Here is a 27,445-nt window from a genome sequence, read left to right on the forward strand (position 1 = left end):
TTTTTTTTTTTTTTTTTCCCTCTTTGTGAGCTAAGAGGCTCCTAATACTTTCAGATTGGTTGCTTTCTTTTTTTGGTTTTTAACATCACAGTGCTGCCTTGCAGAAACATAGATATTGGCTAATAAGAGTCCCTTCTTGGCTGCAGGAGCAGGGAAACTTGCTACCTTTCATCCTGGCAAACTTGTCTTATATTTAAATCCATATGCTAATCAAGATCCTAGATACAGTTGTCTTTTAAGCTTGTGTTAATTATAATTATCTAGCAAATTCAACTCTCATCTAAAATTTGTCTTGCCTGATAGGCACTGCTGAAGTGTCCTCTATTCTTGAGGAACGTATCTTGGGAGCTGACACTTCTGCTGAGCTGGAGGAGACTGGGCGTGTGCTCTCAATTGGTGACGGTATTGCCCGTGTATACGGCCTCAGGAACGTTCAGGCAGAAGAAATGGTGGAATTTTCTTCTGGACTGAAGGTAAATTTTAATAGTTCTTTCTTGTGGTTCTTCACCATTGGAACTTATTTTTGCAATTCTCTGAAGACAAGCTACATTAGATGCTGAGTCCCTTCTTTTTAAAGGATAGCAGAGAATTCGTTGTGTTTTCCTTGTTTTGAGTTCTGTAGATCTGTTCTGATATTAAACTATTAGAACTTTAAAGTGAAGGAGTATTGCGAATTTTTAGAAAGTAAATGTCTTCGATGCGTCTTCCCAGGAAGCAATATTTATTCTTTTTTACACAATGAAATTTGAAAACGGAGCAGTGCTGTCAAAGTAGTACAGTCGCACAAACTCTATTAAAAGAAAAGAGTTCCCTGGCTTTTCTAAAACTGCTTGTTGCCACTTCTTTTGAATTAAAAATGACTTGTCACCTTGTTTTGGAGCAGGCCCAAAAAATTTTACAGTTTTGACTTACTGCTAGTAGTAATTCCTTAACAGATACTGAACACACTGCAAAAAAAGTAGTCTTTTCTGATGGCTGAATAACATGTTTGGATAGGCCTGTTCCTGGTTATATCCCTTTACTTGCTGATATTGCCTTTCTTTTCTTAAAAGGGTATGTCCCTGAACTTGGAACCCGACAATGTTGGTGTTGTCGTGTTTGGTAATGACAGGCTGATCAAGGAAGGGGACATTGTGAAGAGGACTGGCGCCATCGTAGATGTTCCAGTTGGTGATGAACTGTTGGGCCGTGTTGTCGATGCATTGGGTAATCCCATTGATGGAAAGGTAAGTGTCAGACAAACTTGCTCCCTCTGAAATTGTGTTGTGGAAACTTTTTGAAAGGAAACGAGATGTTTTTACTTACTTTTCTCCCCCCCCCCAAAGGGTCCAATTACTTCCAAGATGCGTAGGAGAGTTGGTCTGAAGGCCCCTGGGATCATTCCCAGGATATCTGTACGTGAGCCTATGCAGACTGGTATCAAGGCTGTGGATAGCTTGGTGCCAATTGGCCGTGGCCAGCGTGAATTGATCATTGGTGACAGACAGACTGGGTAAGACACTGCAAGGGCATTTTGCTGTTGATACTTGACGTTTGCATATTCAGACACTCTTCTTAAATGTGGAGGCATGGTAACAGTTGGAGAACATTTTCGGGTAGACCCAGCAGAGTGTGGTTTTTTTGTTGTTGTTTTTCTCCAGGAAAACCGCAATTGCTATTGATACAATTATCAACCAGAAACGGTTTAATGATGGGACTGATGAGAAAAAGAAACTGTACTGTATCTATGTTGCCATTGGTCAGAAGAGATCAACTGTTGCCCAGCTGGTAAAGAGGCTGACTGATGCAGGTACAAAAAGCTGAAGACACTGAAATTACTTAACTTAAGGAAGCTACAGGATAAAACTGAATCTCCTTCCTTCAGTCCCCTAACACAAGTAACTTGATCAACAAATGGAACAGGAGGGCACAGAGTGGAACTCTGCTTGTTTGATAACCCACTGGTGTTTGGGGTGCACCAATTTTAAAGACTTTTTGGCTGATGCTGATGGCCAATTATTAATGAGCTGTATCAGCCCATACCATTCTAATTCTCAATGTGCAGCTCAGCAGCTTGGAAACCAGTGTCCAGTCAGTAGTAAGCCTGTAGGGAAGGGGTGTGAGTGGGGCAGATCCAAGCCCACATGGTAAGGGAGGGAGTGTGGCAGGAATGGGTGCTCCTCAGCCAGGGCTGGCTGTGAGAGCTGTAGATGGCTTGTCAGGGATGTGTGGGGAGGGAGGGCGGGCAGCCCCCCCCGCAGCACTACCACTGTTCTCCCCATGCACAGGCCTTGCCCAGGCAACCTTCTTCCCCCCACAACAGGAAGAGGCCACGCAGCGGGCAGCTTGCCCTTGCCCTGCACACAAACCTGGGAGGCACGTGCATATGTCCCCCACGCTTTCTCTCCAGGGGTGCATGTGTGGTGGGGAGCCACCTGCCCTCCCCATGCTCTCAAGATGAGCTGCTGCCTCTGTCTCGCTCGCTGCCCCAGCTGGCCAGCACCTGCTCCTACCCAAGCCCCACTCCCTCTCTCACTGTGGGGGGGCCTTGACCGGCCCCCCTCCCCCCCCCATCCCCATCCCCTTACTGGCCCAAAGCTGCTCTCCAAGCTGCTGCACTACATTCCTGGCTGCGCGCATGCATGCAGCTGCATATGTGCAAAAGGTGTTTGTCAGTGACAGTATCTGCTACACCGGGCAAAAAAAGGCCAATTGCCAATAATATCAATGTTCCTTTTATTAGTACTGATATGATAAGGATCAGTTTTGGGGGGTTTTTTTATTGGTGCACCTCTGTGGTGATTCATGAGAATAGTTTGATATTTCTCCAAGCAGATCTTCTAAATTGAATCAGCAAGTTTCTTCTGAAACTACCTGGTTGAGCAGGCTTGAGGCTTCTAGAATACTACTGAATTGATCACTTCCAAAGCAGAACTATACTTAATAACTAATTGCGGGGAAGAACTTCAATTCCAGTTTATGCTTTAGGATACATTCACCTCAGAAGTAAACATAAACGCTAAATTTGTCTGAAATTCAACTGTAAAAATAGAGGTTGTACAAAGTAACTTCAGTGGTGTAATAATGAAATGGTGGATGGGGATGCTAAAGTTAAGGAAAGGCACTTGGTCGCCAGACAACAGAGGTTGGGTCAGTGTGGTGGCTTTCTTTTTCTTTTTTTTACTTGCATTTGAAATTAGATTAGAGGTTACTTTTACTGGTGCGGGGGAGAGGAAGCCTATATCTAATGGATCTCAAATATGTAATAAGGCATTATGGCCTCGGTGCCTGGCAGAGCAGACTAGAATCTGAACTTGAGTGTTGTAGACATACTGGTGCTGAACAGCAGAGGTTCCCAACTGCTGGGTTGCAAAGGGTTGGCTGCCAGACTGGAAGTGCAGAAGTGATTTGGCATACTGCAGACTGGCAGCCAACCCTTTTAATATAAAGAAGGGTTGGCTGCCGCTCCACAGTATGCTGGTCACCTTCTGGAGTGCAGTTTGCTGGTCCACAGTTGCTTCTGGTCCATGGCCTAAAGACTGCTGCCCTGCAGCATTCTTGTGGTACTCTAGGAGTGATATTTATGTGTGTTTTGTGCAGAAGCTGAGAAATTCCATTATTCTGGTGTTTTCCCAAATGAGTCCCTTGGCTTGTATGTATTTGAGTAAAAAAAAAAACTCAGTCAGTTGTGACATTAGTTTGTCATAAACTGAAAACTTATGAAAAAGGAGAATTGCAGCTAGGACTGAAGTTTTGCTACCATAATAAGTCCAGTGGGTTTTATTTTCCTCCATTCAGGAGAAAATAACACCAAGATTTGAGGCCAAACATTAGTTCGTTTATATGAATCTTGCGGTCAAATTAGGCAACTCTTAAGCTTTTAAAGAGAATTTTTAAAAGCTCCCCATAGGCTCTAGTTAAATGCAGCCTTCTAAATCCCAGCCAAGACTGGATTTAACACTACGTAGCTTTCTGCTTAGAAGTAGCTAATTGAGTTGCCCTCCTGCCTTTACCAGCTAGTTTAGTCTTGTGATAAGACCTTAGCTATCAAGTCATTCATGTTGCTATATGTAACTGGAAGGAAGTGTCTAAGGTTACTAAACAGTTACAGACATTTTTCTCTCTTAATGTCTTCTAGATGCCATGAAGTATACGATTGTGGTTTCTGCCACAGCCTCAGATGCTGCACCCCTTCAGTACCTGGCCCCTTATTCTGGTTGCTCTATGGGAGAGTATTTCAGAGACAATGGGAAACATGCACTGATCATCTATGACGATTTATCTAAACAGGTTAGACAACACTCTAGTTAAAGAAGATGACTTTGGATGACTATAGGCAATTTTTTAAAGCATCAAAACTTTTATAGACTGAAGTCTGGAGAAACTGTCTGCTCTTCTAAAGGCTTCTTTGTATTATATAGGCTGTTGCTTACCGTCAGATGTCTCTGCTTCTGCGGCGCCCACCTGGTCGTGAGGCCTACCCTGGTGATGTGTTCTACTTGCACTCCCGTCTCTTGGAGAGAGCAGCCAAAATGAATGATGCTTTTGGAGGTGGCTCCCTGACTGCTCTTCCTGTCATTGAGACTCAGGCTGGTGACGTGTCAGCCTACATTCCAACTAATGTCATCTCCATCACTGATGGACAGGTAGTCTTTAAGAATATGTAACTTGCTTACTTCGAGTGCCTCAGTCTTGTCAACAAAGCTAACCATGGCAATCTGTTTTCTGCAGATCTTCTTGGAAACTGAACTATTCTACAAAGGCATCCGACCTGCAATCAATGTTGGTCTATCTGTGTCCCGTGTAGGTTCTGCTGCCCAGACTAGGGCTATGAAGCAGGTGAGAATGAAACAGTACTATTTTCTAAGGCAGCAAGCAGTCGGGTAAGAGTCACAGGTTCTCGTCTCCCCTGCCCATTTGAAGTCTTGTATTTTATGCCTCTTTCTCCCTTTGGTGTTGTCTTTCTGGTTAAGACTAAACATGTGACTGTTGACTTCCTAGATATGCTAATGCAGAATTTCTAGAAGGGGATTTAGTACTATGCTTGTGAACACTACACGGGGATTTGCTGGAGTCAACCATAACATGTGGCTTTCCTGCATGCTGTGGTTATTTAAAAAGTTGAAAACTTAATGCTCTAAAAGCTAGCATTAGATTTGCTAACTCCAGTCCTGCGCTGATCAGGCCTACAAGCAGGCAACAGTGTGTGTGTGTGTGTGTGTGTGTGTGTGTGTGTGTGTATGTGTATGTACGCGTGCACGCACACGCACATAAAATATTGCCTGCTTGTAGGCCTGATCGGAGCAGGACTGGAGTTAGCAAATCTAATACTAGCTTTTAGAGCATTAGTTTTTGACTTTTTAAATAACCATAGCATGCAAGAAAGCGACAAAGCTACAGAACTTGAAAGTGCTGCCCAGCTCCTCCTCTCTCTTCTCTTTCTCTTTTTCTCCCCGTCTGTGTTTCTGCTTGCTTCCTACACTTGCCTCATGTGTACATCAGGATGCAGCCATCTGCTTGAAAGAACTACCATCCTTGCCACTTCAATTGGTATGCAGTTTCCAGGGCTAAAAACATCCTTTCCATCTGTAGGAAGGGGTCTGAAGTCATATCTGTAGAGTAGCAAACTTGTATTGGTGCTTGGATGTGCTTCAGAATATTATAGTTCTCTAAAACAAAAAACCTGGAATAGAGCAGCAGTTCCAAATGCATAAAATGAGTGCATGCTTTATATAGAAGTGAAACTTACTGAGCTCCCATTATAGTTGAGCAGTAGCAGGCGACTTTGAGTAGTTCCTAGGCCTCTTGTAAAGCAGGAGCTTGAGAACACTATACAGAACCATTTTCTCTTGCATTTTAGGTGGCTGGTACCATGAAATTGGAGTTGGCTCAGTATCGTGAAGTTGCGGCTTTTGCTCAGTTTGGATCCGACTTGGATGCTGCTACTCAACAGCTGCTGAATCGTGGTGTTCGTTTAACTGAGCTGCTCAAACAAGGACAGTATGGTGAGGTTCACTTTCACTTATGTACCCATTTAATCAGAGAACATGAGATGCTCTGTAGGCAGTTATGCCAGTTGCAGAACCCTGGGCTGGTGACATCAGAAGTCTTACTTCTGACTGTTCGGAGACTCGTCAGCTACCGTTTCCTATTGGCCGCCCTGTAGTTCTAATTGTCTGGCAGGCCATAGGAACTGATGGATCAATTTGTCTGCAGCAACAGTGACAGCTGAGTAAACATGAACAGGCTAAACACAGACTGCATGCTCTGCTCTGTGATCCTTCTAAGGTAGATGTGACAAACACCCCAGCAACTTTATTTACTTGTATTTTGCTGGACATAGAATGCCCTCGAGGTGAGTAATCTAGGTGAACTCAAGTTGCTTTGTTTTTGTGCAGTCCCCATGGCCATTGAGGAGCAGGTTGCAGTCATCTATGCCGGTGTAAGAGGCCACTTGGACAAACTGGAGCCCAGCAAAATCACCAAATTTGAGAGTGCTTTCCTGGCCCATGTCCTGAGCCAGCATCAGGCCCTCCTTGCCACAATCAGGTAAGACTGTCTGTCTGGTGTCCCGTTTTGATTTTGGAAAACCTTTCAAATGAGGAGCTGAATCTAGCTCCTTAAGTCAGCTTTTGATTTGTGGTGTTTGTTACTGTGTTGATCTTCACAGACTTCTTCTAGTCTGTATTTTGGTTTACCAATTGGGCGGATACCTAATGTATCCAGTTAATGAAGTTTCCCTGCGTGCTGTCCCCCCCCCCAGTCTGACTGGGACATAATTCAGCTCTTGTGTTGCTAAGAACACCTTAAAACAAAAAAACGCAACGAAAACTAAAGTATACAGGAGTCCTCCATTTTTTTCCCTAGACAAGGTTGGCTTCAGATGCATGCCCCACTAGTCCCTGTTCTGTATACAAATTCCACTGAGATGCCAATTCAAAGTGTACAGCTTCCTGTGTTCTTGCAGAAGCTTGTTTAATTCATTGCTAGCTAGCAGTTGGATGCCTTAATAACTGGGAGTTATCGCCATTCTCTAGTTGGGTCTAAACTAGCAAACTGTTTAGTTAAAACTTCTTTCTTACTTACTGCTGCACCTGGATCTGTCTCTCAACAGAACTGATGGGAAGATTTCTGAACAAACAGAAGCTAAGCTGAAGGAAATAGTTACGAACTTCCTGGCTACTTTTGAAGCATAAATTCTTGACTGTTCTAATATGCCATCATCGTCTAGTGCTCAGCTCCATTCTCTAGAGACTTAAAGTATGTGTGACTCCACATGTACAGAGGTTTTTGCTGAATAAAATGTTCCATGTACATAAGCTTCAATAGTCTAGTCTTAATTAACACTTAGCTTCACTTAAGGATTTGTTTTAATTGACATGACATGATTAGACGGATGTCTCATGCCCAGAATACCCCAACTTTCACCAAAGTTCTGTTTCTGTTGGTGTTCCTGTCTAAGTGTTTAGATTTTAAATCATGCTTGCTTCCAAAAGGAAAATGCTGTCCCTAGTATCAGAATACCAAATATGAAGACTTCTTGGTTTATGCTCACCTTAATACAAGTAGAGTCTCTGTAGTGGGATGCTTGATTTCTCATGGAAGGCAGAAAGGGTTTGCACATGTGCCTTTCACAGACTGTGTGTAAACATATAGCGCAAGCTTCAGTGGGCATGCAGTAGGAAACTAAGTGCAAACAGAGTACTCTAAAATCCACTTGTTTCTTCCATAACTTCCTAGAAGGAAAAAATTGCTCTGCACGTACTGCCAGCAGTACTAACTGAAGGTAGGAGTTGAACAGTGTGGAAGTAGCTAGCTTCAGCACCTGTTCAGCATTCGAATGCTGAACAACCTCCCTCTTCTGTGGGAGGGGATGTTGAATAACAAAACTAAAGAGCAGGAGGTAAAATTTAAAAAAACTGAAGTTAATATTTTAAGGCTACCTTGATTCAGTTGGGCAATATTGTAGCAAACTTTTCTTTTTAAAAAACTTTGGGTATCGTTCAGCTTTGTTTAGCTCAGTAAACTTGAGCCTGAAATAACAAAGGTGTTTCAACTACTTAAATAATTCAGCAAGGTAATTATTGGAACTAAACTTTGTTTTAATTTTGGACTATAGGTTGGGGTCCTTATGGTGATCCAGCCCTGTGTGTGTGTGTGGCGGGGGGGGTGGTACTTCCAACATTTGAATAAAGTTTTTCCCCAGCCAACAAACTACTCTTATACATGCCTAGCACAGAGACTTCAATATTGCCATGCAGCTGGGTATCTGGCCCATGTTTAGTGCCATTATGCACCAACTAAGTATCTGACTGCAGCATCCCCTAGGGTCCACCTGGCTGGGTTGTTTGGAGACGTGCACATGGTGCAGGAGATGTGCCCTCCCAACCAGTCATTGTCATACTACAGTGGGATGTGGAAGGATCCAGGCTTCTTTTTCCTTCCCTACTTGAATCCTATTTCCCAGCATCTTTCTTTATTGGCTGGGGGTAGGGTGCAAGGAGGAGTGCTTTTTTCATTGGAGCTGTTCCACTTTGCGTGACAACCTAATCTCAGATGTGAGTAAATAGTTGTCTGTCCCATCCCCCTTTCATTTATGTTGAATGGGGGAGGAGGACCCTTGTCTTGGATTTGAATATAAGGTGCAGGGGCAGGTGGCTGCTGTTGCACAAGCTCTGGGTCAAAGTCAGAGTTCAGCTTCTGCCTGCAGACCCCGGAACATCTCCTTTCCCATAACGGCTGCCTCCACCCAGCAGGTCTGACTTCTCTGCTACAGAGCAGATACAGGCTTTGGCCCCTAGTCAGGCAGTAATGGTGAAAGGTTTGATCCCATTAGGGGTGGCAGGCAGAGCAGGCTGCAATGGTGGGGGTGGGGGTCAGAACCATTGCTTCCTTGCCACTGTTTGGATTTCTGCTGCAGTGGGTTAGGGTGGGGAGGGGAGTGAATTTTAAGATGAGTCTACTATAAATTTTCCATGCCTAGAATCCAATTATAACATTTTCCATGTCTAGAATCATTATTGGAGAGTTGTGTTTATTCTGAAGTAGTCTTGGATTCAGGTAAAGATGGTATTTGATCATTAGATTATCAATTGGAACCTGGGTTAGTTTTCCTGCTTCCATGGGCCTGATAATTTTGGCTACAGCCTCCTTAACCTACTTTGTGTAACTGTTCTCTAGAACTGCTTCAAAAGGAAGCATTGAATTTTTCTTTCCTGATTTTTAGGATGAATAGATGCTCCTGGCTTGAGTTCTCCCAGCGAGGGCAGAAAGATGAGGACTCAGCCCTACAATCACGGGCAAATCCTAACCTAAACTTGCACTTCTGTTACTAGATAGAAGGCATGTTCCAGACTTCAGGTCTTGAAAGAAAGGGCTGGAGGCATCCCTCTTAGGAGGATTCCAAACCTGAATCAAGATCAGAGCTAATACTTAAGACCAAATGTACAGGTTGGAGCATCTGACTCCAGACTGAAAGTTGTAAATACTTTTGCTGAAGGGGAGTTGATGTCTGGTATCAGTACTACTATTTTAGCACTTGATGGACGCCTCTAAGGGCTCTTAAGTGTCCTAGTTCTGCATCAATGATGTAAACGTTGCTTTACTTTTGGTGTCTCAGTTGTGAATTCCAGAATATTTATGGACTGAAGATGAGTCAAGCCTATTTTATGGTGAAGTAGTAACTTGAGTTGCTAGCAAGAGACCTGAAGAGGAATGCATTGCATTAGACTTGGACAAGTTTGCAAGTGTATCCCAGCTGCAGTTGGTCCAATAAAACACATTGTCCACAACAATCCCTGCCTCTTGAATGCATCTGCTAGATCTAATACATAGTGCTACTTAGTAGCATGGAAGTCTGCTAACTTGGCAGGTGCTAATGCAATGTGATGGCAACTACTGTATTCCCCTTGCTTGCAAATGTTTCAGTATCCCTAGGAAGTCATTAGTAAAGGGAATTCAATCATTGGACGCATCTACATGTCTCCGTATGGTGATTTGTTACTGTGCTGTGCTTTAGTACTTCTTTTTGGCAGTATTAAAGCACAGTGCAGTAACCATCCCTACTGTGCCATTCAGGCTGTGTACATTTAGATTTCCCCGCTACGCTGCTGTAGCAGCTTGCTACAAGTGGGGAGTGCGCCACTACAGCGACATAGCTGGCGATCATGTGTAGACCTGTGTGATTTGCTATCTTGCTGTAGTGCACCATACAGTGAGGTAGCACGTCTCTAGCGAGGTAAGGCTGGAGCACTGGGTCTAGTGCTCTAGCCTTACTCCTAGATTCTTTCCCCATTGCTTTGTATTTGCTTTGGGGGCTTCTGTTGGTTTTTTTTGCTGTACAGAAGAGAGTTCCTGCTGCCAGGTGTTCCCCAGTTTTCTTGAACAGCAGCAATTGCTGGTTGTCATCCGCTGGCAAAGCCTGCTGTGTGGATACAGTTCTGCCAGAAAGCTAGGTTGGCAGAACTCCCCAGTGTAGATGGGGGCAAAGACAATAAAACAGAACTGTCCGGCCCACGAAGGGGGTATCCACAGAGCAAGTAAGCCTAAGCTTTGTTTCCTCATAATCTGAAGGTACAAAGAAACTTTTTTTATTTATACTTGCACAGCAGCTGGTCCAAGACCCAGGCTCCTAGGCACTGCAGACAAATAAGTAATGTGTGTGTACGTATGCCAAGTGTTCGTTGGGTTATGATAAGAATGGGCATTAAAGTAAAAGTCAGATGCTCTTAAATTCGTCAGCTCTGCTCTCCCACTGCCATGTACCTTGGGGCAAGCTGGTCGTTTCCCCATCTGTATGGGGACCACGTGAGTAAAGTAGATGTTAACTGCTAAGCGCCGTAAAAAGAACGGCTGAAAGATTTAGCAGGGAGTGATATGAATTGTAATGAGATGATTTGTCCGCATGATGGTGCCAGTTGGTTAAGATAACATTTTTTTCCAGCAATGTGCAGTGCTATTTGGGCAAGGCTTCTCAACTAGGAGATCCTTTGAAAGGTGTATAGCAGGAAGTATGAGGAGACAAGAGGTGTGAAGAGATAAGTAGATATGGGTAGGCTGAGGCTCTCCTGCTTGGCTGCTTTCTGCCTAACCCCCCCTGCAAGGAGGTAAGCATGATAGTAAATGAACTGGTTTTTGAAATTGGGTACCACTCAATCTGTATAAGTTTTTTATGGAGGGGGGCCTTGAGTCTAACGCAGTATTGGGGATTGGGTTGACTAATACTGTGTGGTAGCAGCCTTGATTCATCAGTGGCTGACCAAAATCTGTGCCTGCCTTGTGCACTCCAATGGGAGTTCCTGCCCTTTGTGGCTCAGATGATTTACTGATCTCCTCCAAAGTACAGGAGATGCTAACAGCTGAGCACAGAACTGTCCCTTTTGATCTGCTCTTCTCCCTGTTCACCGATTGGTGTCCACAGTGAGTCATGTTGTACAGTTCAAAGCCTGTTCTCTGGCCACAGACTTACTGAATTCAGGGTAAGGTGGCTGGGAAACAAATACCCAAGTTCAAGAGGGGCCAGAGGGGGAAATCCTAAACATAACACAGTGGCTGCTATTACAGTGTTCTCCTTGCTTGTGTATCCTCCTCTTGCATCACAGTGTCTGTCCTGTCTGTACATGGTAGGCACTGCACAAGTACAGAGCTTAGCACAGCTACGGTGTCTGTTGGCCATTAGGCACCGCCATGATAAACAGCTCCTCATAATTATCTTGAGGATTTACATTAGTCTTGAATACAGAGACTTATTGATTGGCAGCACTGATTCGAGTTTGCTTGTGAGGGGGGAAAGCAGCAGAACTTGCCAGGTATGCTATTGCCAATGGATAGATATCTAGCCAGGGTACTATGACCCCAGCACTCATTCCTGCCCAGGGCAGTGGGTCGCACTTGATGATCTGTTCAGGTCCCTTCCGACCCTAGAAAACATGAAACGCCTACATTCGGGCAATCCTTTTTATAGCAACAAACAAGTGCCATATGTATCAGGTGAGAGAGGAGCACAGGGTCTACCAATTCCTGGGCAAAGTTTCTGTAAAGAGGCCAGTTCATGAGCATACGCCATATTATTTTTTTTTTTTATTTTTTTTTTAGTTCACACCAAAATCACCACATCTGTGTCCCTGACAACTAAACCACATTATTCCTGAGATCTTTTGCCATTCTGCACAGAACTTTTTTTGACCTGTAGTTTCACCACAACCCAAGTGGTTTTTAAAGGAGAGGCGAGCATTGGAACCACTCCCATCTTCCCCCTTCAACCTGTACAGCAGCATGCTCCTCCTGTTATGGTAGTGATTGCTATCACAAAGGATGCAAAGCTCCTTCCATCCCAGATCCTTGTGGTGTTCAGCATTGCTTTTGCAAACGAGGATAGTGCCCTACAAAGGAACATATCTGAAATGGTAGCATCTCCTTCCTTGCTTACAATTGAGCTGCTGTTTAAATAATGGCCAGAAAAATAGTCCTTCACGCCTTTCTGAGTGTCCCTGTCTTGTCTTACGGTATTTACCTTTGGCTTTAAGGGATTTTATTTATTTTCTGGGAGCCCCTTATTAAAAATTTTGGGTGCTGCATCAGGGTGGGGTGCATGTGGGGAAGGTAGAACGGTTCAGAATGGGTCACCCGAACAATGCCACATTTAAGCTGGTGAGAGAGAACCGTTAATACCCGAGCCACTGATAACCCACTAAGCAGCATGCGACTTCCCTCTTGCATTAAAAGTGGTAGTAACCAGTTGGAATTTTTTTCAGTTGCTGATGAGCATGGGTCTGAGTGAGCGCGCTTGAGTTGCGAGCACATTGCACTCGCTGTCACTTGCAAGCTTGTGCAGTTTGGGCAATTCCTGTCTGCTGAAATGAGTTTCTAGTGGCTTTGCTGTCCTTCGCATCCTGCCCGACTCTGCTGTGGCGTTGCCCCATGCTGCTAAGCAGCTGTCAGGCTCCATTCCAGAGGTGGGCATGTTATATTAGTAGAAGTCATTTTCCTGGTGTGTTATTCACAATGGATTCTGTGCCATCCAGTTAAGGTATTTCCTTAGACCTAATAATCTCTGCTCTTTGTGCAGCTCATCACCTGATGTTAAAGGGCCAAAAAAGGGGATTTCACCACAATTCTAATCCCTGCATTTTAACTCCTTGCAAAATGGGTAATGGGGGGAAAGTAATTGCCCTTGCAAGATTTGGGGGATCCCCTTGACCATAGTCCCCGGTTCCTCCAATACTTTTAGCATGTCATTTCCCTGTCTCAGGGTTATGGGATTGAAAATCTAATGACTGGAAACTTCCTAAAAAAGGGGAGGAGACCTCAGCACAGTCCAAGAGAGAGGAACGAGCAAGTGACATCACGCCAGCCAGCAAAATCAGGGATGGAAAAGACGTTGCAGTTCACAGAGTTCATCTTCTCAGCAAGGGCAGGAGATGTGCTCTGTTCACTGTGTGACGCATTTAGACTCAACGCTTCCTTGCTTCACTAGCCCAGCCCTGAATTTCTATGAGCTGTCACATGCCCTGAGAGGCAGATCTCATCTCTTGCCTGTCTCGCACCTAGCAGAACTGGAACCAGGCTGGCATATTTTTAGTTCTCCGAGGGAAGAGGACACACTGGTCTCTTGAAGTAAACTGTGCGGGGCCACGGGGAGGAACTTGAGGGGGCAAGTGGACGGTTTGATTTGTGGACGCCTCCCCCCACAGGGCTGCAAGCCGCCGGGCCCAGCAGCTCGCAGCCCCATGGAACGGAGCCCACCTCCACCTCCAGCTCCCTCCACCAGGAACAGTGCTTTCGAAATGAAACTTTTAATTGAAGCAGAACGGTGCTGGATCAGGTATTCACCTCTCTTCAGAGTCCTCTGAGCAGGTAGTCCCAAGAGGAGGAAGATCAATTGGGACAGGATCTCTCTCTCCATGTTTGACTGCAGCATAACATGACTCTTCAGTTTGCATGGTGACTTTCATCTCAGTAGATATTCCAGCAGCTGAATCTTAACCACCAGGGGCTTACTGCCACCTTTGCCATGGTTTGTAGCTCAACTGCCTACACACCTGAGTCAGACACTCCAAGGAACTAATAAAGAATTGGGGCTATGCAATTGGTTCAACTACTGGTGACTGCAGCAAAGCCTCAGACTATGCAATGTCTGCTGCAATGCTTACTGCTTGAATGACCTCACCAAGCACAGTAAACAAAGCAGCACAACAAGCATGTGTAACAGGTCAACTATGGTTTAGAGACATGAGAAGAAGAAGTAGAGGATCCCAAAGGGTCCCAGGCCACTTATCAACTTATTCAAATAAGGTTTTTTTCATCCACCTGCAGTGTCAGTTTTTTGGATCACAATGCAGAGAGTCTTCAACAGCACATAGCAACCCTCCAAGACAGCCGAGGCCAGGAAGTAATGCATACCCTTCCCAATAACTATCATTAGGTAGTTGAGCCCCCAAAATTGTAATTACCCAAGTTGGATTTGATGAGAACCAAGAAAATTATTTTAATTTCATAGACAGTGCATACACATGCACTTTAATGAGCAGTAGCTTATTTTACTGCTCATTAAAGTGGCATCTAAGAAAACATGCAGTTACACTAATGCAAAGTAGGCTACTGAGGATTAAGTGTCATTTAAAAAGAGTGTGCTTGTGCTATTGCACATTAGAGCAGCCCAATGTGCATTAATGTAGTACCTCACGTTGGGGGTACTAAATTTAATGTGCATTAGGAAAAGTGCATTAATGCACGTGTAGATGCACCCAGTGTCTCAAAAGCATATGCAGGCTTTAGTCATCAGAAACACAGAGATCTAGCAATAAAATTAGTCAGATGTTCTCCATTCGTTCACCTCGGTTAGCAACATGGGGGAAGTAGCTAGCTGTTGGCAGTGGACAATTTGAACCATGACCGTATTGTACACTGTAACTCCAGTAATGCTTCTTAAGGAAACAAAGATCATCCCAGGTAATCAATCTGTCTGTACTCCTGATGAGATAATCTGCAGCACAGTTTGTGTGCATGTATAATGTGGTCCTGGCACACTCCTAAAAGTCATGTGCTGCTCTCTTGGGACCTGTCCTGCGTTTGAACCAGCATGGAAAGTAATAGGAGATCAGACTGTGGGAAAATGGCACATCAGGGCCTTCTCAGAGGAGAGAGAGCCTTGAGCAGGGGGGTCTGGGTCATGCTGTGGCAGTGTTTTAGAGCTTCAGTCCCACTTAAAAGTACTTCATGTTACCGCAGGGGGACCCTGATGCATGGCAGAGGACCTTTGAGAAGTCTAGCATAATGCAGATAGTTATGGAAGGAGCACTTGGCTGAAGAAGAGGATGTGTAGAGGGCAGGGATAAGAGGTAGGGCCCAAGGGGACTCCTAATTAGTGATGTGACAAGCATTCAAATCCACTGGCCCCAGCATCCCTGTCGATGGTAGTCATGTGCCTGCGGAGGGGTCTCAGGGATCAGAGCTCAGGTCCCTTATCCCTTGCAACATAGACTAGTCCTGTGATATCAAATATTGAATTCAAGATGCACTCATTTAAGAAAAATCCAATAAAAGCACACTGACATGACCTGACATGTCTGTGGTGCATATGAGAGCTTTTTCTTTTTTTTTTTTTTAACTTGTATGCAAGTTGCAGGGTATTTTTAGGGGGAAAAACCCATTTGGTTTTAAAAAGTGTACCTTGTATTCAAAGGAATACAGTGTCTGCATAGTGAATTGGGCCTAAAGTGCATTTGAAGCATTGGTTCTCCACTTTCTCAGACCTGAGGCTTCCTCAGAAAATGCCAGCTCTGAGCTTTCATTTTTATTTGAACTACAGACAAATACTAGAGCCATTCTTCCACTGCAAAAAACTGAGACGACCACAGCAGGGCAGAAATATATATATAAAAATTTGACTGCAGATTCCAGTTTGAGATCTGAGGAAGGGCACGTGTGCCTGGAAGCTTGCAAATAAAGGATTTTATTTTATTTTATTTTTGCAGCTATTTAGTTGCTGTAATCAAAGATGTCATCTCTGCCAAGAGTTCTGCATATTTTATGCCAGTAGACCAACATGGCTACAACCTGTGTCCCTAAATTTGAGATCTCTGAATTTATCCTGTGCAGCACCCTGGCTGAAAATCCCTGATGCAGAAGGGTTAAAAGCCAGCACCTTTTAGGCGGAGGAGCAGTTCTATCCCAGCAAAGCTGGGGTACTTTAGTATCTTTGCAGGATGCCGAATCAGGCAGATCAACCAGCTGCCCCGGGCCCTGCCGGGCTGTGGCATCCACTTGCATGGGGCACGTCTGGGAAGGTAGAGCCCATCCACCGTGTCTCAATAGTCAGGCTGTCTTGTAACAGCGAGGACAATGGAGACCGGGACGCTGGAAGCTTGAACCCCAATTATTCTTCCTCGGTAGGACACGTCTGATGAGCATCTCCTGTATCCAAGCCTGGAGGCCAGCAATCTGCTGCTGACAGCAGTGCTAAGGGCTGCGTTGCACACGTTTTCAACGTGGCGTTATCTGGAAAAGCAATTTAGAGCCTTCTCTGATTCCCGGGTAGTCTGAATCTGGCTGTGGGGTCCCTTGAGGCCCTGAAGTCAAGGGAAAGCTATTTTGCAACCAGACCACTCCTTCCCTTCTGGAAAAATACTTGGGATTCATAATCCAAGGCAAAAAGATAGCAGAGAATGAGACATCTCTGTTGTTGTCCTGGGCTGCGCACGGGAACATGCGGTTCCAGGTCCTGGCTGGCCTCTAGCCTTCTTTAGAGGATTTTAAGCTTCATTTTTAGTACTTGTTCACAAAAGAAACACAAGGGCATGAAATGATAGAAGTGCCCTCAAATCCAGACCTCACTGTGCCCTGAAGCAACCGTCCCAGTATAAATTAATTTATTCATTTAATAATATGTAATTGATAGTTTTTTGCTTCCGAGAACTTTTCTCTGAGGACCTGAGAGCCCCTTAGTGACAATGTCCTGGCCTTGCTGGGCCCCTGTTAGGTACGAATGAATACACCCAGGCCAGTTTATGCACTACTGAAATGCAGCTGTCTCTGTGGGAAAATGAGGGAAATTTTTAACTGAAGTCTTTATCTGGTTTCTTCAATGAACACAGGCCTCAAAATTGTACCTCCATTTAGAAGGGCCTGGTTATGCTCCAAAAGTGGATAACCGTGTCCCTCACTTGCATGGTGCTGCTACGATCCACGTGTTGTCATCTCCGTTTCCTGTAAATCACAAAATAGCACGTGCGGTCTTTTCTTTAATTATTGAGTTGTACACCCCCACCCCAAATGTCCTGGGAGTTTTACTGGAGAACATAATAAGTGAGGCCCTGGCCCCAAAGCATTCACTATTTTTGGTCCCAGTCTTGCATTCTGGTCTTGGCAGGCAGAGCCTGTACAAATCCCGTGGAAGTCAATTAGTTCAGGGTTTCGCCCCTGTGGGCAGATCCCATGGCAAGAACGAGGCCTACATAGACATGAAAGATGTGATGCAAGAGGGAGGAAGTGAGACAGTGGTGAAATCAGCACACAACTAAAATCCCCATGGGTAAAACCCTGTCCCCATTCCTTGTCCTGTAGAGAAAATTCCCACGGCTTTAAACTCATAGTCACAGAAAATGAGGGCTGGAAAAAGGGAGATCAGGAGGTCACGTCTAGTCCAACCCCCTGCTTAAAGCAGGACCAGCCCCAGCTACATCATCCCAGCCAAAGCCTTGTCTAGCTGGGTCTTGAAAACCTCCAAGGGTGGAGATCCCATCACCTCTCTGGATAATCTGTTCCAGTGCTTTAGTATTCTCCTGGTGAGAGTGTTTTTCCTAATATCTACCTTAAAGTTGAAATATCTACCCTAAACTCCTGTAACTCCATTGCTCCTTGTTCTGTCATCTGTCACCACTGTCCAGTCCAGCTCCATCCTCTTTGCAGCCCCCCTGCGGGGACTTGAAGGCTGCTATTAAATCTCCTCAGTCTTTTCTTCTCCAGACTAAAGCCCAGTTCCCTCAGCCTTTATTCAGAAGTCATGGCCCCCAGCCCCTGAACCATTTTCACTGCTCTCTGCTGGACTCTCTCCAATTTGTCCACATCCTTTCTGTAGTGGGGGGTCCACAACTGGACGCAGGACTCCAGATGTGGCCTCACCAGTGCTGAATAGAGGAGAAGGATCACTGCCCTTGATCTGCTGACAACGCTCTTACTAACGCAGCCCAATATGCCGTTAGCCTTCTTGGCAACAAGGGCATGCTTCTGGCTCACATTCAGCTTCTTGTCCATTGTCACTCCCAGGTCCTTTTCTGCAGAGCTGCTGCCCAGCCAGTCAGCCCCAGCCTGCACCGGTGCATGGGATTTTTCTGTCCTCAGCCTGGGTTTCATGCTGGGTTTTTCAAAGTGGCATATTTTAATTGGTTTCTCATCCTTTTTTTTTTTTTTTTTTTGAGTGATGGATTGGGATACCCGACCTGGAACAGCTTCCGTCAGCTTCAGCAATTTTTGCAAATTCATGAGAATAGCTTCAGAGGACAGCATGTATTTCCCAGTGGTCTGTAGAGGCAGGTCTGCCTTACCGCTGTGCTGGGCTTCAGATCGTGGCCACGCAGCAGGCCCTGCCCACTCACTCTCCTGCCAAACCCCAGAAATGAGGCAAAGTATCTGCCTTTGAGCAGCCCTGGGCATGTGCCAGTTATCTGACCTCAGCCGGAGCACCCGAGCACTGCATTGGGTACCTTCCCAGGGCCCTTTTGGGTGACTCCTGGCCTCGCAGAGTTGGGGCGAGAAGGCTTTTGATGTCATTCTCAGCTCCAATAGTTGTAAGTAAGGGTGGGGGGTGACCAAGGCAGCAACCCTGAGCGTTGCCTTTCTGGGGGGTGCAAAATCAGCGTCACTTCAGTGGCAGCCGTCAATGCTGATCAGCACGACAATCGCTGGTGCTGTCCCGGGGCACAGACTTGCCCTGCTATGCCTCTGCTCAGCTCACCTCCCCTCTCAGCAGGGACAAACTTTGCTAGTCCAGCTCCCCATGCTTCTCTTCATGTGTTAACACTTGTGCTCCCCCAATGTGAGAGCTTGTTTTAAACCTGGGAGATGTGGGCAGATGGAGGCTTGCCCAAAGCCACAGCCACAATCAGCCTTAGATCAGGAACTGCATGCCACAACCCTCTGTTCTCCCACCCATGCGCAGCTCGCTCCCCCGTGGTTTCCTATCCTTAGCAGTCCTAGTTGGACCCATGGAGAGGGAGACAAAGCAGCATGGAAGGAGCTGGGGAGACAAGGGAGGAAAGAGAAATACAAGCAAGCCTTTAAAAGGTTGATGAGGGAAGTGAGAGAGCAGAAGTTTTTCAGGAGAACTGTAATTACAAAACTAGAAAAGTACTGGACCAAGATTGCTTCATAGGCAAGAGCTGTTACAGTAACCTGAAGCTCCCAGTGGGGAAGGCATCCACATATTCTCAGCTTGTCTTTTGCTAGCAAAAGATGCAGCAGCACAGACTGGATTTAGCAATTTCCAAGCCTGAGTTTGGGCTCCGCGGGCCTTCTTGTTGGTTAGCAAACTTTTCCGTAGCCGGGACAGCTAGAAACCACCTGCCCAGATTGGCTTTCAGGGTCCCTTCTTTGTTTCAGAGTGTATCAGCCCAGGAAGTATGAAGGGAATTAAAAGACTTGTAAAGCAAGTGTCTCCCATTAAATATCCCCACCCAAGAGGGTTTGCGCAATTTGCATTCCTCTGCTCCCAAGCTTGTTATCACTTTAATATTCACAGTCAATAGCATTGATGTCTGGATGGCAGCCTGGAGCAATGTCACAGCAGACTGGATTGTTTTACTTAGACCCTTCAGTTAGGGGGATAGGCAACGCTGTCCCATGTATCCGCTTGCCACCTTGTGTATTAGGATTTCCAGGGCAGGAAGGATTTGTCTGCTGGACCCTCAAGCTCCCCCGTAACTGTAATATCCAGTTTTACTGCTGCTGCTAAGTCTTATTCCCTGCCCCAGAAAGTTTGCATTGCAAACAAGTCAAGTGCCCGATGAACACAAGTATTTGAAAAACGGAGGAAAAAAAAAGGAAGTTATTTTTGTCTCTCAGGGTTTACAATGGGTTCCCTTCTCATGTCAACATTTTTCATTTTCCTTACCACTGGGGATTTAGTAAATGAAACCCAGAATCGCAGAAGAAAATGGCAGAAGGGGTCAAAAAATGTTTATGATCCTAGGGCTATTATTTGTACATATTACCATTTTGAACGAGCTGTTTTTCAAACCAAAAATAAAAGTGTTGCTTAAAAAAAATAAAAAAATAAAATCACTTTTATTTGGAGAGGCTGTGGGGATTACTAGTAAGCTGGGCAAATGGGGGATAGGAGGAAAGATGCATCTGAAGAGAGGCTCGGTTTTCAGCAGGAAGCTGAGAGTAGCAGGTAGAAGGAGACAGATAGGTGCACGGGGCTGTACGATGCCAGGAGCAGGGAAAGCAGTGAAGGTCAAGTCCCTATCAGCATGAATGCAGTAGACAGAGCGCTTTCCAGTTCAGTGACCTTCCCCTTGGAAAGCCCAGCCGGGAGGGAGAACTACGCACTCAGGTTGCACCTGGCACAGATAAGGGATCCTGTTTCTGTTTAACAGTAAACATTCAAAGGCCTTTTCCTGGCACATGGATGTAGCTGAAACAAGAGGAGTTGCTTTTGGGTCGGGAAGCTAACGTGAAATACAAGGGGCCTCTTCCACCCTGTGGAAAGCAGGATGTGTGTCGTCTCAGCAGCAGTAGCAATGGTGAAAGCTGCCCCAGATACTCTGGCTAGGGACAGACATTACACATAAACCGGTTTAAGCGATCAGAAACTGGATTAAACCTGTAACAGAACAGATGTTCAGCGCACATCAACCAGTTTGAAAATGGCCGAAACTGGTTTGAGGTAAACCTGGCTGAATCAGACATTAACCGATTTGGGTCAAACCGGTTTATGCAGAGACGATCTGAGCAGGGTGCAGGGCCCAGGGCAAATCAGGCTGTGCGAGGCCTCACTTCTGGATGCGAGGAAGCCGGCAGCAGATTTGGTGGTGAGGGCGGGGGGTGCGCTGAGCAGCCGGACATGAAGCCGGGGCAACATGGAGTCGTCACGGCCGCTCCACCCGGCTTCATGGGGCTGCCCAAAGTGCAGGGCCCAGGGGCGCTTGCCCCAATTCGCCCTCACCCTGGGACAGCCCTGGGTTTATGCAATGCCTGTCCCAGACCTCTTGCTGGTTGAAGTTAAATCAGACTCCCCTGGCATCCAGGCATGCTCTCTGGGCTGGCAGGGCTCTGCCCTCGGCTCCATAGCAGGGCCATCCCATCCCCTCTCCTCACTGGCTGCAGCTCCGGCATCTGCCTGGCTTCCCCTAGCAGACCACATGCTGGCTACGGTCCGTGCTGTGGGAGACTGGTTCCTTCCTAGAAAAAACAGTTTGAGAGCTTGAACCAATGGAGAGAGGCTTTGTTTTCTGATGGGTGACAAACACTGAGTTAGGGGTGATAAGCACTGTTATCAATTCCCTGCTGGGCTGGTCAGGAGCAGGGTGGGGGAACCCCTCCTTAATCAGAGCGTCCTGCCGGGGCCTGGCCATGCCCCGCCTCAGCTCAGCCCTGTGGAAGGGAAGGGAGGGCTGCTCTAGCACCCTGGGCTTCTAGCTTGAGCCACTGCAGGCATGTGCCTGCATGTCTGGCATGTCTGAGCGGTTACCAAGTGATTTAGCCTAGCCAGATTAGGCTAACCCGCAAAGACTGAATCAATTCAGGCTCCGGCTTTTTGAATGTCTGTCCCTAGCCTCTATACATGATAGCCGCCCCCCTGCTACCAAGAACAGAGTTATGTCAGAGGGGAAGTTCCTGTCTGAGTTGGGCTCACGTATATGCATCCAAGGAGGCAGTCCCGCTTTGTCTTGCTGAACCTGATCAACGACCCAACAAGGCTCCAGTGACGCTGTTCAGCAGATGACAGAGTCCCCAGTCCTGCACTCTTCACTGGGACAATCTCCCACACATACACCTCAGCACACATGAGACATGACGAAAGCTTGCACCGCCAAGAGAGGAAAGCCCTGTGACCCTCACTGGATAGACAAGTTAGCCAAGGTTAAGCAACTTAGCTCAGTTCAGACTCCGTCTGTGGTAGATGAGAAAGGAAGAGAACCCTAGCGCCTGCCTGTTTGCCTGTAACAATTACCTTCCTCCTACCTACAGCACGATCATTATGGCTCCACATTAACAGTCGGATCCAGGTCATTCTGAAGTCAACTAATGACTTCCCTGTCGTTGCAGTGACAGGGTATTGGCAAGGCTCTCATTTCCCCATGCCATGTTGTAGGGTGTTTTTGGCTGCTGTTCCTTGTGGGTGTGTGTGGGTGTATGAAGCAGCAATTTCGGGGATTCTCTGAGCAAATGAATAGCTGCAAACTCAAGGGAGCGAACTCCATGACCCAGGAGATCCCTTCCAGTCCTTTGCTCCTCCGTTCCGTGGGAGTCTGCTCATTGGGGCTGGATCAGGGCCGGAAGAGGAGCAGTCAACCTTTGCTTAAAGTGGCCAGCTTTGAGGGGACAAAAGCCAGGACCCTCCACCGACCTCCGGAAGCAGGAACGGCTTATTTCACTCTCACTTGCACCCAGCGTAACCACAGTATGGCTGGTACAGCTCTGGGGGAGCCTGGCTGTCTCGCGTCAGGCACGGGAGGCAGACCATCGCTACCTTCCAAACCAGAAGCCGTCTAGCTGTGTTGGTGTGGTGCCACATGCAACCAGATGCTGCTGATTTTCCACAGGACAGTGTGGGACTTTTCTGGAAAGAGGTCAGATCGGCCAATCTAGGGACATTTTATTTTTTTAAAATTTGGGGCGAATGTCCTGTTTGAGGCATTCCTTAGGAACGCTGAGGCACAACCCTACAATTTGGGATTGTCCTGGAAAATCTGGACATTTTCTTTGAAACGTACAGACGGGGACCAGACACACCAAACTTCATGGACCAGATGGACCAAATTAAAAAAAAAAAAACTAATACAGCCCACAGCAAGTATGAAGAGGAAGTGCATGAAATTATGGCAAGATATAATCCTGACCACAAGCACAGTCGCACACACCACGCAGTTGGCTCATGCCTGCTCAAATAACAAAAGACACTGGGAAATCCAGCGCTGTCTGGAGGGCCTGTTTTACAACATACTCTGCACAAGCAGATCCCATCTGTCTGGTTCTCTCGTGTTTCGATACAGATCAAGAATGTGAAGACTTCTGTTATATTGATCTCAGATGGAAAAACGAAGTGTGGTCTGTGGGTGACAATGAGCCGCTCACTAGGTTACGTGCACCAAGTGCCGCAGCAAGGGGCGGCGTTGCAGAGAGACCTCTCTGAGGCAGCAGCATTTATGGTTTGAGTTGGCTGAGAGGTGACTCAACTCAGACCTAAGACTCTGTCTGAACCATACCTGAGAGCGGGGTTTTCTGTTGGTGAGATACTTGGAGGAGCTGCAATGACTCCCAGGATACTTCTCCGGAGGGTGCCCATCCACTGCTATACCCCCAGGCAGGACAGTCCATGCCACCGCTGCTCCCATGGCCAACACATGGGGCAGGTGAAAGGAGGTGATGTGTTGAGTTCACCCTTGGGGTGCTCCCTGCCCATGGGTGCCCTTCTCTGTGCTCCTATATGTCAGGACTGCAATGCACCTAGTTCTTAAATAGCAGGTCAGGAAGGACCATCCATCTGCCTAGGGGCATTGCAGAAGGCACAGATCTGGGCCCCCCGAGAGCACTGCCTTGTGCTCCAAGGGTTGGTGCAACTTGGGTCTTCCCTCTATCCCTGCCTCTCTCTGGCTGAGGGTTGATATCCTTTAATCGTGCCATAGGGGTGATGGGGAGGAAAAATGAGTCTCGTTTCTTGCACTGTTGTGTAGTTACGCTGTGGATGCAGCCAGAGCTAGTTCTCCATAACCAACCCAGTGTCCAAGCGGTGGCATCCACTCCCTTGAAACTGCACATGCCTTACCCACAGCGGAGAGGCAGGGCAGTCCTACCGATGGTTCAATAAATTCAAAGTCCAGAATGTCACAGAAAAGGCGACCACAGGTTATTTATTGACAGGAAACAAATGAGATAGTCTATGAATAGCAGCCAGGTTTTCCTACAGGAGTCGCAGACATGCCAGGGCCTTCAGCACAGGAAAGGGGAGCCTGTGAGACCTAGGGAGGACCAAGTGCCTCCCCGCATATCCCAGTAGCAGCCTTCACAGTATCCTGGGATGCGAGATCCTCTCTTAGGGGAGAGTGCTCTATGTGTCCCATGCACTGAATACATTTTTAGAAGAAAATAGGCAGGCTGAGGATAGAGGAAAGCAGTCTCTCCTGCAAACCAGAGCCCCTGGAGATGTGGCTGATATGCCCTACCTGACCAAATCAGTGCTGCTGGAGCAGGCAGAGTTTATGCAGAGGACCAGGAGAAGCACTGGGAGACGTGGCTGGGCTGATGGGAAGAGCAGGCACAGGAAATCTTAGATGATAAAGCCATCGAGGACCATCCTGCAGCCTCTGCTCTGACCTCCTGTGTAGCACATGCCCAAGGATTCATCCCCTTGCTCCTGTGCCGGGAACATTAGCTTGCAAGGAGGTGGGTACCAGAGGGAGGTGTGTGGATGCACGGACGAGGGTAGGCATTCAGCACGACCGGCAAAAAGGGTTTTGTGGGGGCTGTGGGTTATCAGCTGGGCTCCACTAATGGGACTCTTTCAACCTTCATCTTCTTCATGTCATAGAGACACTTTCCCTAAAAATATATACTGCAGACACTTATTCATACTCTCACCAAGCAAATCCAGGTGCCTCGGTAAAAACAGGGCCTGATCTGCAGAGGTACTGAAGACCCTCCACTCCCGTGACCTCGGTGGGATTTGTGGGAGCCAAACACACTCAGGCCCTTTCAGTATATGGCCACACAGGGGCTTAGGTAACTAAATTAGGTACTCTTGAGGTTGGCATGGTGTATTAAATCCAGTGAGACCCCAAATACAAACTGACTTCAGTGGACTTTGGAGCAACCCCCTGGCCTTGTCTTTGCAACCTGAGGGTTGCTTTACTATGCCATTAACTGAGCCTCTCCCCGCTTTTCCTTCATAGGAATGTTGTAAGCCACGCGCTAGATCAGTAGCACGAGGAATACACCCCTTGGGTAATGCAGATACAGTGATATTTATATAAGTTACTCCCACGTGGAGTATTTAAGTGCCGGATGCTTTAATATCAGCATAATACATTCACACAAAGGGTTGCACCCATGGAAATGTTTTGGTCAAAATTAGCACCCCCTAACTCAAATAGTTATAGTAGCACAGCATCCATGTGCAAAGCAAACCTGAGAGTCAGGAAAAAGCATCCTGCTCTTTTGTCCCCTTTCTCTTCTTCCCTGGGAGAATGTAATTGCTTCTCTTTTTTCTGTAGTGAGTTTTGCTCTTCTGCTGGACATAGCAAAGTAGCTGGTGGACATCCTGGCCTCTCTGGCACGTCTTCCCTTCGGGATTAAGCCTTCTGCTGGGTGATGTGGTTTTTACCCTCGTTTTCGTTTTCTGGTTGGCTGGTTGGGGTTTGCTGAGCAGAAAGGACAGGAGCATTGCAAGTGTCTGTCTTCCAGAGGGAAGGTTTTTTCAACGAGGAAAGAAGACTCGGGCAGATAAGTTTTGCTGCATCGGCAGGAACTAGGTGAATGCCCCCAGTTTGGAGGCTGACACAATGACTCCTCCTTTCTGAAGATGGTATCAGAAAGGTTTTCTTCTGCAGAGTGTTTTATAAAGATGAACTGAGTTCTTTGGGGAAGCAAGAAAATGTCATTGCACCCATTTCTCCGGTAGGAAAAACCGAGGTACAGAAAGATGCAATCTTTGACTCAAAACTATGCAGCTTGCCTGCGCGAGAGCCAGAAGTTGCACGTGGAGAAGAGCAGTACGTGGTGTCCCATGTGTATGGTTTGCTCTGGGACTTGACTATGTGGGTGCCCCGTTTTGTTCCCCTGGGTTTCTCTGGGGAGGTATTTCTCAATAGAGCACATTCCCAGAATATGTCTCCTGCCAGTGTTTTCTTTGCGGTGCCCCTCCTACTTCTTTCCTTCAGAGCAGGTCCTGCCAGTACACATGTCTCTACCCGTCCCACTGGATCTGCTAGCTGGGAAGCTGTCTCAGAGCTGGCAGGCACCGAGAGAAGAGGAGACATGGACTTCTTCTGGAGCAGCTTTGTCCCTTTGGAGAAAACTCTCTGCAAGGTGATGGCACCACAGATGCAGGTAAGAGTCTCGCCTAGTGCTTGGGGGAAGGGGAGGAGTGAAAGGCTCTAGGAAAAACAATGAACGCTGAGGGTACAGACAGACTGATTGTTTCCCAAATGCACCTGTCCCAGGTGTGTGTGCAGATGATGTGTGAAAATAGGACGCAGATCTGGCTTCAGGAGATGCAGGTTCTGCTCCAGGCTTTGCCACTCACTCTCTGGGTGACCCTGGCCAAGTCTCTTACTTCATCTACCCATCAGCATCCCCATTTGATTAATGCAGTCATAATGCCCGGCTGGGCTTATGCAGACTTCAGGATCCGACCACTTTTAGCGACCAAGAAATATCAGCCTGCTCCCAACCCCTCTCCTCGTGGCACCTGGAAAATGTAAATGGAGGTGACTTGATCACTGGAGCTTGCTAGGGAGGGATGACTGACTACTGGTTGAAGAGCTTGACTAGGACTTTTCTCCCAATGGGCCGGATGGAAGAACAGCAAAAGAGTAACATTGCCAATTGACTGGGGAGGAGAGTGACTGCAAGCGGCCCCTGGAGTCTAATCTCAGCTCAGATGCTCCTTCTGCGACTTACTTCGATTTCTTAGCAACTCTGCCTCTGCCACCTCCTTTCTGAAACGGTGCCACGGACACCCGCTTAACCTGCCCCCGGGACAGCAAGTGAATGGGTGCGCAACTCTGCTTCTCTACATATTAAAAGTCAGCATCAAACACTGCAAGGACCCGCCTGGCACTAGCCTGGCACCCCGGGTCACTTGGAGAAGACCCTCTTGAAAAGCCTTCCTGACTGTTGGGAAGGTCCCCAGCGTGGGCTCTGATACTGTAGCTGGGAGCTGGTGGTTATTATTTTTAACAGGGTCATCACCTGGAACCTCTGGTTGAAATCAGGGCCCCACTGTGCTAGGTGCTGTATATTCAGACACTGCCTCTTGGGATTTACAATGCACATAGATAAGATGAGCCGAATGGGAGAAAGGCTGTACCCCTTTAGTGGGCAAGGGCTGTCTTCTTGCTGTGTGTTTATTTCTGGCTCTAGCCAGTTTAACACTATAAGAGGGGCTCCTGGACATCCCGCTACTAGGAATAATCACCAGTGTATTGCCAGCTCAGGTAAGGAGAGTGCAGGCCCAGATCTATGGGACCTGGACCTAAGTGTCTCATCCAAGTCCCTCTGTGATAGACAAAGGGATTGTGCTTTTAGC

General features: G+C 46.8%; 1 protein-coding gene and 1 long non-coding RNA gene across 2 annotated transcripts in view; one reads left to right on the forward strand and one right to left on the reverse strand.

Moving 5' to 3' along the window:
- ATP5A1 (ATP synthase, H+ transporting, mitochondrial F1 complex, alpha subunit 1, cardiac muscle) overlaps window positions 1–7,305 on the forward strand; it is a 10,187-nt gene extending 2,882 nt beyond the window's left edge. Inside the window, exons 3-12 of the mRNA XM_019531816.1 lie at window positions 304–473; window positions 1,053–1,226; window positions 1,326–1,492; window positions 1,641–1,789; window positions 4,118–4,269; window positions 4,401–4,625; window positions 4,711–4,818; window positions 5,840–5,984; window positions 6,378–6,528; window positions 7,094–7,305. Of these exons, the coding sequence (XP_019387361.1) occupies window positions 304–473; window positions 1,053–1,226; window positions 1,326–1,492; window positions 1,641–1,789; window positions 4,118–4,269; window positions 4,401–4,625; window positions 4,711–4,818; window positions 5,840–5,984; window positions 6,378–6,528; window positions 7,094–7,175 (1,523 nt within the window). The 3' untranslated portion in view covers window positions 7,176–7,305. The remainder of the gene's footprint in view (window positions 1–303; window positions 474–1,052; window positions 1,227–1,325; window positions 1,493–1,640; window positions 1,790–4,117; window positions 4,270–4,400; window positions 4,626–4,710; window positions 4,819–5,839; window positions 5,985–6,377; window positions 6,529–7,093) is intronic.
- LOC109307751 lies at window positions 7,106–27,171 on the reverse strand. The gene is made up of 3 exons (XR_002100353.1): window positions 27,140–27,171; window positions 8,277–8,279; window positions 7,106–7,188 (listed from the first exon to the last, which is right to left on the reverse strand). It is a non-coding gene; the product is annotated as an uncharacterized LOC109307751 (long non-coding RNA).
- Between the last annotated feature and the right edge of the window lie 274 nt (window positions 27,172–27,445).

This window comes from Crocodylus porosus, unplaced genomic scaffold, assembly GCF_001723895.1.
Source record: "Crocodylus porosus isolate Cpor-Errol unplaced genomic scaffold, CroPor_comp1, whole genome shotgun sequence".
NCBI classification, from domain to species: Eukaryota; Metazoa; Chordata; order Crocodylia; family Crocodylidae; genus Crocodylus; species Crocodylus porosus.